We start from the raw sequence: 12270 nt of genomic DNA on the forward strand, positions 1-12270 counted from the left end.
CCGTCTGGATTTTTTTCTTGTTTGTTGTTTAGACAGTAGGAAAGGGATGCAAGGGAGACTGGGGGGGGGGACTCTGACGCGACTTATTCCTAGAAAAAGGAAACACTAGAGTGATTCACAGGTGCCTGTCACCACAAAGGGCTGGACACATCAAAAGGAAAGTATGAAAAGTGACGAGGGACATATGGTGACTGAATCTGTTTCTGTCTTTCGCAAGACATTTGGATTGTAAGTCACCTAATCCTGCCAGCAGAGGAGTGTGTGATCTCAGAGGCAGGGGACTGGTGAATCATGACTCTTACCAGATGATTTCTGGGGCAGGGAAGGCTCTCAGTTTGGGAGAGAGCCGATAAGACTTCTGTCCTGCTTGTACCTCCATCACAGATCCATTTCTGGGCTTCAGGTGGATAAACGGACGGTCTAGGAGACGGGAATTAAATTCACACACACACGCACACAGACACACATATACATGCACACAAACACGTATGCACAAATTTAAGATCGAAACAGTGAATGAAAAAAATTTATAATCATTCGTGACCTTTATCTACCGCCCCCGGTAGTGATTCATCAAGTACACGCTGTTGGACGGCAAACATTATGACATTTTGAAACCCTACACCAACATCCTCATAATGAAACTGATCAGTAATCTGTATACAAGGATCTCTGCGGTTTGGAAATGTGAGTGTATCTGGAGGTGTCAGGGTGTGTCTTGGTGGACACTAACCATAGACGGTAACAGTCACTTTGGTCTCTCGTTTGATTTTTTCGCCGCTGGTGACACGGCAGGTGTAGAGGCCCCTGTCTGAGCGCTGCAGCTTGGGGATTGTCAGAATACTGTAGAACAACATGTGCGTTCGGATGTTCAGGATCCGCTTGCTGATGGTGCTGATGCCATTTTCCTGAAGGTGGAAGAGGGAGAGTTAACAGCAAGTTGACCTGTTTGTCCTGTTTTGGGGCACATTAATATTAATGTATGAGTGTGTTAGAGCAGTGGTTTAAAATAAACCAGTGCCAACTCGCAAGCTCCTGTCGCCGGCTGCTTGTGCACAGTGGTGAGCACATAAAGAACGACCACCTGTCCAGGTTGTTTCATTTGCTTAATTATCAGACGAGACAGCGTGTTTTAAAACTACTCAGCATTTCACAAGGAAACAGAAAAAAGAGTAACATATGAAAAAAAATAATCCGAATTTTACATATCAAAAATGCTTTTATTTTCCTCCACTTATATCTTAATCATCTTGTGACACCCAGTCTGAGAGCCACTGAGTTAGATGATGATCACTGTGTTGATGAGTGTATGACTTGATTTTGTTAAGTCGAATTTTGCAGGAAGATGCACTCCTTTTTCTTTACGGCACAAAGAAAGATTAGTTCATGGTACAAAACAGGAAAATGGTGCTGTTCTCCCAGCACAAAGACAGCTGAAGTTTTTATGTTTTTTTTTATATATATATATATATATATAAAGGCAAATACATCAATGACAGTGATGTTGCAACACAGTATCTACCTAACTGCTGATGTGAGGGTGCTAACCTAAGAAAAACAGCTGTGTTGTTAGGTTGATGATGATGCATTTTTGAATTTAACTAATTGGTTTTCAAAAAGTTTCATAAACCCAAGGGTTGCGCAAGTTTCTCCACCCACAGAGAAGTGCGTAATCCTCCAACTGATGTGAAAACATAAAAACCACCAAAAATGTTCCCAGGTTTTCACCTAAAGCATTGTTTTTAATTTTTTCAGTTTTTTCAGATGACATTGGCTGAGGAGGTTTACTGTTTTCCTGCACATTGTAATGCTAAAACTGAGACTCTGAGAAAGCAGCGCCGTGCTAACATTCAGCATCATTTGCCATCTAAACGCTTGCCTAGATCTCCACTGACATTAATGTAGGTCTGACCTTTCCAGGGTAGTCCCAGGTGATGTTGACTCTGGTGTTCAGCTCTCCAGTGGCAGTGCAGTTCAGGGCCAGTTTCTCTCCCTTCAGGGCCTGAACAGGTCCACTGCTGTTCAGATACACCTCCATGATATTACTCACTGGAGCAGAGAGAGACGGAAAAGAGGGAATTTGATAAAAAAAGAACCAAAAAATATAAGAGTGCCAACCATTTTCTGCCACATTCAGAGTACAGGTTAGAATTAAATTTAGTTACTGAGTCTATATGGACTGGCTGTGCTTAAAAAACTTGACTTTAGAAGTTAACATTAATGCATAAACCAGTGGGGGACACACACACTTTTACATGCAATACACACTGTGAAATGTAGGTGACAGACATTTGTGCAGGGAATATGCTGACCTGGTCTGTGTATGAAGTATATGTGTGACGAGTGTTTGACACCATCAGTGGCCGTCTGACAGAAGAAGAGGCCGATGTAAAAGTAGGTGGGGCTGCGAATGGTGAAGCCTCGCTTGCTGTTCCAAATAATGTTCCTCTGGTCTGGGCGCAGCTCATGATTGGGGAACTGTGGGAGAAGGGAGGAAAGGACAACATTCATGACTGGTCACATCTGAGATCACTTCTGAAGAATGATTTCTAAGGAACAACTGATTTACAGAGATGAGTTGTCACGGAGCACAAAACAGCTTTAGCACTGAGGGGGTGACAGTTAACCGTAAAACAACATTTGAATCCAAAAAAAAACATCTTGATCCTAGGCCACACGGATCATTTTTGTCTTGTAATGGACCTTTCCAAAGGATTACTTGTAGACTGTTGAGAATGATTCTCCTATTGTAATTGCTGTGAAATTCAAAGAGGAGAAACCATGGTGAAACTTTGCAAATAATTTTAATCAGTGGGCAATGTTTTACATAAAAGAATAACCAACAGTCATTTTACACAGGTCTGTTCACATATGGTCACAATTTTGGCAGAGGCTTGTAGATTAAGTGGGGGCTGTCATGTTCCTGTGCTTTTGCTAATGCAAAACTGACTTTTCACTGGTGTCTTGTGCTTCCTGACAGAACACATCCCCACTCGGCCCTAAAACCACGAGGTGTGACCAAAAACCTAATAAAATAAGTTTTCCCCCCACTTTTTTGAAAATGTATTACCATGTACTTTAAGTTAAGCTGCTTTCAGTTCACTTGGACACCACAGTAACTTTTGAACTTGGACAGATTATGCACAGGCACCAGTCAGTTTTATAAGCCGGTTTCTACCTAGACATGGATGCTTGTGTAACCTTGTTGTTTTCTTAGAAGCAGACTCAAGGAAATGTTTACTAGAGTTTCTGTGACACAGTGGAAGCCTCCCACCCTCTCTCTAGGGAACAGGTGGACCCCCCTCAATACACACACACACACACACACTCACACACACACTTCCCCCTAGTCATCCACCCCAGTGTGAACTGGCTGATAGCCCCCCTCCCAGACTACGGCAGTGAGGTGACCCTCTCAGACGCCACTGAGTTGCTCCTCCTCTCCTCTGAGTCCTGTAATGTTGGTGCTTCCCACCCCTCCCTCATCCCGATTTAACCGAGGCTCTGCATCACGAGTGCCCTTGGTGCCCATCTTACCCCTTGTTTAAAACCTGAGTGTTGCGAGGAGGCTGTGATGGAGGTGGAGAAATGTGGGAGGAGCAAACGAATCAGGATGTAAGAAACGTGACTCCAGTCCATCTCCTCACATCCTGTTACTACAGGATATAGACACTTTGACTGGAGCCCTAGGTCAACCCCCTCCCCCCCATCCCCCCTCTTCCCGGACCTCCGGGACCTCCTGGTCACTTTCACAGCTAGAGCGAGAGAGGAGGGCCTCCTGGATATTGTTCCCACTGTGAAGGGTCATATTAAATATCCAGGCAAAGTGCAAAATCCTTCCAGGAAAAAAACACTCCTGAGTGTGTGACAGTGAGAGGATTCCTGGTTCAGGACAGGCCAGCACAGGGTTAGAGGGGTGACAGTGGGGAGGAGAAGTATTTTTAGATGAATTGCCATTGTGGCTCCAGGCATTTGTTAAGAGATATGTCTGTGTTGGTGTCCAGCCGTGACTGTTTTAAGGTCAGATTCATGGTACATCCTGAAGCAGAACTTGAAGGACATGATAAGAAGGGTCGGGTTGTTCTCTTTCTTAACAGCTCCTGGATCCTGAATCCTGACTGGTTCAAATAAATAAATAATCTAAACAAGTCATTTAGTCTCATATTCAGTGATAAAATCTTGTTTTTCTTCAAATACAAGTGGGAAACAAGAAATAATCCCACTTGTTATCAGTGCTAATACACTTCTTTCGAGCTCAGCATATTTATACTTGCATTTATTCTGAAAAATTCCTGAAATAAATGAAACTGCATTCAAAACAAGTGGGATTATCTCACCCCAATTTTTTCCCCGCTTGTTTTAAGGAAAACAATTTTTTTTCACACTGAAATTGAACCTAAATGATTTGATCAGACGGAGATTTTTTTTCAGTTTTGGTTTACCCTGTTTTGTTAACCTATGTCTATGTATAACAACTTATCTATAGTGACTGTACCACAACATAGCTTCCTACAAGCAACAATGACATATTGGCCAGCATATTATAATCGGTCCTGCTTGGGTCTGCCAAAAAATTACAAGCATGATTAAAGAGCATCGCCTGTTCTTTGATGTGGCAGGTCCAACAGTAGCTGCACTGGCAGACATTGTGCTAAAGTCACCTCCGCTTCCTCTACCAGGCGTGCCAGCTGTTTAAAGCATCAGGAGGAAGTCAGTAGCCAGGGCTCCTACTGCAAAGGAGGTAGACGTGAGGTAGAGCAAAGGAGGCAGGGTGGGGTCAGGGGGGCTGCAACCAAGGCGGGCAGGCGCTGGCCGGGGGCCAAGGGGGCACTCTAGACCCCACGTCCTGTCTCCGGGGGTAAAAACAGTGCCAACAGGACGCTGTGGGCGCCGCTCACTCGGAAAAAGCCCTTAAAAAACGGGGCATCTTTGACATACCGGTGCCCTCTCTTCAAGACATAATTAGACAGGCTCCAATACACACATTCATGCAGCCATTAGCACACACACACACGCACACATTCTTGAATGCAGACTAACACACTGATACAGCAAAGCGCACATGCACGCACTTACTCATGCATGGCTGGCTCACGCATGAGTAACACAAACATGCAAAAATACATGCTCAGTGACAGCCCGCACTTTTAAGCTCTTCATTGCACTCGGTTCCACTCTCCACTCTCACTCAGCGCTCAAGCACCAACACTCACAAACATATCCGCACACACTTTCACACATATCCGCACACTGACACAAACAAACACACACCGCAGCAGAACGGCTGCCAAGATAAGAACAATGTGGTGAAAGATCTGGACAGGGAAAAACAACGGGATGGTGGGTCATGTTCATATATGAGCCCTGATGGAAAAACTGGGACAAGCGATGATGTACAGAGAGTGTGAATGGCAGTGTAACGGAAAGAGAAACACACAAAGAGTGTATAGAGATCATAACCAAGAGCAGGAAGTGGCACTTTGGTCCGTATGATTGCATTAGACCAGTATCCGTGTATGAATTGAAAATCAGGGCTAGGCTATATATCGAGATGAACTGATGTTGTGATGTAACTCTAGATATCATCTGAGATTTTGAACATCCTAATATCACAATATGGCATACATGTTGTCTTTTTCTGGTTGTAAAGGGATGAAATTTTCAGAATTTATTGATATCAAGGCATTCAGTAAAAGATATTTGATTTTGTCCATATCGCCCAGCCCTAATAAAAGGCCGATTCACACGATAAGGCGCACTAACCTTTACCAACGAGGCGGTGGTGTTAGGGTGAGTGGCCCGGCAGGGGATGAGCAGCGACTCCCTCTCCTTCATGTACAGCACATCTGGGCTCTCACCCCGCAATTCCACAAATGGCCGCCGGCTGTCTGAAACCCAAACACTGCGGTCAGGGACACATACAGTACAAATAATAAGCATGGAAAATAAATGCATCAACACAGACTCACACACACACACACACACACACACACACACACACACACACACACAAAATCATATACACCAGGGTTGTAACTGTGGTCTGAAAGGTAGCAGGGACACAATTTATGGTGGTGGAGGAGGGGAGCTCTGGGCAAAATAATAATTTTCAGACTGATTGGGACATGTCAGCCCATTTTCCGAGTCAGAGTTAAACCTATGACACACACAGAATAAAGAGAATTGACGTCCATATGTTATGCAGTTTTTATGCATACACACAAACTGACAAGAAAACAACCACGGGCGCACATGCACACACACACACACACACGCACACACACACACACACACACACACACACACACACACACACACTCACACTCACACATAAACACACTCACACATAAACACATACAAGAATTACAGTTAACAATAAACAAAAATAAACATGCACACACTCCTAAACATACACACCCATTCACTGAATACCCATTCAGCAAATGACTGCCTGAAGTCAACAATAAACACACAGATTGTTTGGAGGCAATCAAACGGCCTCTCTGTGCATTCTCCTCCCAGCTCCGCTACTGTAATACTTCTGTGCCATTGAAAGGTGTGGGTGTTGCTCACTGTATTGTTTGTTACTGTAGGGTGTTATTCAAGGAAAGCAAATCTCTGAACATTCGAACAAAAGTACCCCAAGGACTAGTGGACAGAGGGCTTCCTTCTCCTGCTTTGATTCCATATAGAGGACCGGGAGGGAGGCAAAGGCTGAGGAGGCTGAGAGCAGCAGGCCAAGAGTGACGCTTAATGGACGTAGCGACCTGAGCGATTGATGGCTCCCAAGGGTCCTGTTGGCCAAACAGTAGCCTGCCCTGTAACCCTGGCCTCCGGCCCAGCTCAGGGCCCGGTCCAGCCCAGGACAGCGACATCCCCAGGACAGGGAGGAGCCGACAGGGCAGACATCATGCCTCCTCTGCCCCTGGATACCACCGGGCCCCTGGCCTTCATCCTATCCTCTCCAGCGCCACACATGCACACACACCACTCCCACACACCTCCCTACCGCCACCTTGTAGAGAGACAGCAACATCCCCTCCCGCTTACACCCCCTCCCAGCCTGCCCCTCCTCCCCCGGCACAGGATGCTTCAAGCAGGGCTGAGGAGAGCAGATAAGGCTGATGCCCTGGGAAACTCTGCCCAGGCCTGAGCCTTTCAGCAGCTGGGCTATTCCTGGCCTTGAGGTAGCACGTAAACGAAAGTAAAAAGGATTTATATATAGAGAGGAGGGAGGTAGACTAAGGCTGAGAAAAGAGGCAGAGGGAGGAGGGGGTGAAACTGTGCCAGAGTCATCTAGAAGGATGTGTTGTTGGGACAAACAGTGTTTAGATATAATTGGCTCTCTGGCATTGGTCTGTATTTAGCACCCACCACATCCTGTTTAACCTGGGGATATAAACAATGAACATGGGGGGTAGGGGAGCAACTCAATCAATGGGTGTGAGGGACAGAGTGGTGTGGGGGAGAGCTGGAGGGTGAGAGGGATATAGATAGAGAAAGAAAGAAAGAAAGAAAGAAAGAAAGAAAGAAAGAAAGAAAGAAAGAAAGCAAAAGAAAGGGAACAAAAGGCAGCTGGAGAAGAAAGAGTGGGCATAGGAGCCAAGACAACAGGACATCAGCAATAATTAATTTATTGTCATGAACATTATAATGAACGACCTTATATATGGCTGACAGCAGCAGCCTCGGCCCTCTTGACAGAGCGTCTTACCTGCGATGTAGACGTAGACAGAGGTTTGTCTGCTGGTTCGGTGCCGGTACCGGCAGCGATAAGGGCCGGTGTGCTGTGCCAAGGTTTGGCTGACCGTCAAACGGCTGCAGTACTGCTGGCCTGTCCTGCCACAGCGAGACTCCTCAACTTGTACATTCCCCTGATCTTTGGACAAGCCTGCTGGGAACGCCCATACCAGCTCCCAACGGCCCCTGGAGAGGTCAACAGGTACAGCGGGTTGAGACTGGGCATGCATTACTAACATCTGATACACACTTTTCTGTGTGTGTTCACCTTCAAGCTGCATCATGTGGCCTGTACCACACAATCTAATCACTATAGTGCCACTTATTGTTTTCTTGAGGAGGGGGAGGCTGATGATGCATTGTTGCATTGTGTTACAGAATGTAATGAGTTACACTGACTGGCCTAATGGAGCTACTTACATACATACATACACATAGCTATAGATATAGATATAGATATATATATAGATATATCACATGATATATCACTTGATATCAGAGATGCCACTCATCTGACTCTGATGAAACTTGCAGGCCTTGCATTTTGACATCATGCTCTAGTATTTACAAAATGACACTGATTGGCCCCATGAGGAAATTATCATCAAAGGTCAAAATTTCATCCATTGCAATAAACTTCCGTAATTTTGCCCCCCTACTGGTGTGTTTTGACAAAAGTTTTAGCTATGATTCAATTTGGTACTGTCAATGATCTTGATGAGGCCATTATAATTTAAAGTCAAAATTTCAAACTCAAATGTACCATCTCAGATACCAATGGTGCAATTTTGATAGCTCTTGGAGGGACAGCACATTTTGACACTGTGGTCAGTTGTTCAATAAATATTACACTCAATAGCCTGATGGAGGTGCTACAAATATGGTCTTTTTTTCCCTTTCCCCCCCCTTATTTTTTTTTTTTTTTTTGTTTTACTCTGAAAGGCTATAACTGCTAAACCATAGTATTGGGATGAGTTTCACTACATGAAATTAAAGTAGTAGTTTAATTACATTGTATAGTAACTTACAGGTAGTTCTAATTTTATATTTAATGTGAGTCAAGTAGTTAAAATACTTATTAGTTGCCATTTTTGGTGCAGTTAACTACTGAAACTACAGTTTTGGGCCACAGCTGGTTGGGGTGAAGAACCCAGATGGGACTGTTTGGATTTGGACTGCTTTAAGTGGATCTGAATTTTTAAAACTAAATTTCAGTTTATGAGATGTCAGTTAGGCCTTGTTCACACTGCCAGCCATATCCAGATTGTATCCAGATTGATTTCAGAAAGTCTGAACGGTAAAAAAGCACATGAAATTTCTTCAGATGTATCTCAGTCTGGACACTCTGGACTCTCATATAGGATTTCAGAGTGTCTTAGTCATAAGCAATGATAGTCGCACAAGTTGGTAACAAGTACTGAGAGAAGTTGTGGCACACTTTTTTTTTTTTTTTTTTTTTTTTTTTTTTAATTACCTGGCCAGCTGAGTAATCCTGCTTGGTGCCATGAAGACGCTAAATAAAGTAAAGCAGGTGTCTGAATGTTGGACATTGCATACAAAACCAAAGCACCCCTTTGTTTCAAATGAACATGAATTAATGATCAACTAATTAATATATGTGTCCTGCATGCAGAAGGTGACAAAGCAGGCACTTTTTGCAATAAATTCAGTGGCATTTTTTTTCCTGGCATGTGGCAAAATTTTGTATGATATTTTGTTACAATTTTGTAATACTCTCTCACAGTTTTAGTCATATGGCTTTGGTTAAGTCTATTTTCCTGGTAGCATTGCTGTAGTTCAGCTGCTTCCAGTGTGAAGAAACTGGTAGCTTTACCACTGACCACAAGTCTGACTACAATGAAACTTGTTACACAAATCCAGTAATGCTTTTAAGTTATAGTGATCGCCCTAATTGAGCTAGGCTATAAGAAAAAAAATCGATCTCAAGTTTAATAGTTCAGTCACCATTGGTCTGATTTTGATAAACGTTGAAGGAGAATGCATCTTGTTACTGACTGGCCTAAAGGATGGCTGCATCATTTTTAGGGAATTACATGTTTACTTGATTCTGTTTAGTCTTTACATCTGAGAAATCATAGACAAAGACCATTTTAGCATGTTAAGTGCATTCTATCTATCTATCTATCTATCTATCTATCTATCTATCTATCTAGTTTGTAATTGATAGATTACAAACAAGGTAACTGATAAATTACAAACTGACCTGCAGTTGAGCAGCAGTGTTTGGTTGGTCTCCAGGACTAGCTGCCGAGCTTTCACATCCAGAAGAGGGAGACTGTATTTTCCTTTTGACTCTTTACCTGCAGAAATAGGAGAGTTTAGTTGCAGGAGTGCTGAAGGACAATGGAGACATGGGAGCTCAGGCAGTTACAACTCATTCACCACCCAATAGTCAAAATTAGTCTGCACATGTGGCAGGATCCCACCAGCCCAGCGCTCCATGATTAATTAACTTCATAACTGAACTGTAGAACTGAATGATTGATGAGTTGTCTAATGACAATCAGTGGAATGTAAATGATTCATATGTGGAGAATGTCTTGTCTCCCAGTCAGAGGCCCTGGTCAGCTCTACAGACCAGCAACCCTAGAGAGCCTAATGACTCAGTAGCTCGCTCGGGGACACTTCAGCAGGCTGTATACACACCAAATTGGACACTGTTTCATTTGAAGGAATGTGTCTTCTTATTAAACTAATCTAATAATCTAATTTCTGTCTGGATGTGTCTTTGCATGTCCATTTAATTAAAAACAGAGCCATTTCACTGAGCCTGCTGAATGGATCCATAACCATATTTTAACAGTCAATTGGCATCAGAATGGGCTTGTATTGATGTTCCAGTGTACAAAAGTGAGCTACCTCATCCAAATTTATACTGATATAGTTTTTAATGAAAAGCTTTGATGTCACAGTCTAAATGTCCCATATCAACAAGACAATGTTCTTGGGAAATCCTGCATGATATAAACACCTCTCTCGCAGCAAATATTTAAGACAGCGCCAGTAAGCATTGCCAATCACAAACAAACTAGATCAAGTGAGCCCCGGTTCCACAGAATTCCTCCCCATCCTTTGACCCTCCTAACATCCACTCTCTCAGACCTCTATAGGGCCACTTGACAACCAGTGTGGAAATGCGTAAGCAGTGTCTCTCTTGTTTATCAAATAAGGGCATTACTCCACTGCATTGCTGAGGTTTATTAATGAGAGATAAAGACTGCTGTCCGTCCGCCCTTCCTTCCTCCCAACTGCAGCGGAAACATCATTCAGGGAAGTCTGCTCTTCAATATGGCTGCTGCTTATAGACTGTACACAAAATGTAGTTCAGCGCCATATGAGGCTGTAAATAGTGAAGTCATTCATATAGCTGTCAGTGGCTGAGGTTTTCATAATAAGAACCTTTGTGCGCATTCAAGTGCTGGAGTCCATTATTACCATTCATTGTCAGCATCATTGTTCCCAGTGGATGTCCTATTGAGCAGATCTAGATTTACTCACACTGCAAGCGCTTCCTATACTATTTCCTCAGTTTTCACACACAGTGTATGAGTCACACACAGACACACAGGCACATACACACACACACACACACAGAGGCAGGCAGAGTAAGGGAAGAGGGAGGGGAAGTCAAGAGTCTCGTCCGGACCCCGGGGGCTTTTCAACAAGCTACAAAGTGTCTACAAGCCCAATTTCCATGTTACTCAGTGTAGCTCAGATTACAACCTCTTGTGTCATTTTCTAGTAAAAGAAAAAAAAAACATGACCTGAAGCATTAGATTAAATTTATTAGTTTCTCAGTTTCTTGGAAATTTCTTGTGAAGTTCAACAGAACTTGAGATTCTCAAAATCACTCTGATAATTCATTATGGTGTCTTGGAGGAAATACCTGAACAGACATTGTAATGTAGGAGATATTGTGCAATGGCGTGATCAAGATTGAACTTGATTGCATGACTAAAATTTCCCACGGAGCACATTCTTTCAGCTTTAAAAAAAGAGAGCAGTTTTCTCGCTACATGCACCTGCTCTCTTGTAGAGTGACTTGCACTTTCCAAAGCAAGAATCATGATCTCACCACACCAAGACAGATCACTTTGAGTCTATTAATCATCGAAATCTTACCCACATTAGCGGCTTTCACTAGTACCACAATGCCACTAATATAAGACGGTTGATACAAACCTGTCAATACCAAGAGCATATCAGAGCATTTTGTGACAGTGGGCTGATGCAAATTCAAACGACTGATGCTTGTCTAAAGTGTATAGACAGTCAAGGACTTCCAGACATTTATTATTGAGTATTATTACTCAGAGGTGGGTTTCCGCACAGTTTCTTGGAAAATTCTTGTGAAGTTCAACAAAACTTGAGACTCGCAAAATCACCTCTGATAATTTATTATGGTGTCTTGGAGGAAATACCTGAACAGACATTGTAATGTAGGAGATATTGTGCAATGAGAGAGAGAGAGGGGGGGAAGAGAGAGAGAGAGAGAGAGAGAGAGAGAGA

At 43.3% G+C, this 12270-nt stretch overlaps 1 protein-coding gene across 2 annotated transcripts in view; it reads right to left on the reverse strand.

Moving 5' to 3' along the window:
* Positions 1-12270, reverse strand: part of flt1 (fms related receptor tyrosine kinase 1) — a 40024-nt gene that overhangs the window by 25473 nt on the left and 2281 nt on the right. For both annotated transcript variants that reach the window (XM_030079735.1, XM_030079736.1), the window contains exons 2-8: positions 9965-10061; positions 7715-7926; positions 5764-5888; positions 2313-2478; positions 1913-2049; positions 734-908; positions 303-420 (exon numbers count right to left, since the gene is read on the reverse strand). In XM_030079735.1, the coding sequence (XP_029935595.1) occupies positions 303-420; positions 734-908; positions 1913-2049; positions 2313-2478; positions 5764-5888; positions 7715-7926; positions 9965-10061 (1030 nt within the window). The remainder of the gene's footprint in view (positions 1-302; positions 421-733; positions 909-1912; positions 2050-2312; positions 2479-5763; positions 5889-7714; positions 7927-9964; positions 10062-12270) is intronic.

The sequence above is a fragment of the Myripristis murdjan genome, chromosome 20, assembly GCF_902150065.1.
Source record: "Myripristis murdjan chromosome 20, fMyrMur1.1, whole genome shotgun sequence".
Taxonomy (NCBI): Eukaryota; Metazoa; Chordata; class Actinopteri; order Holocentriformes; family Holocentridae; genus Myripristis; species Myripristis murdjan.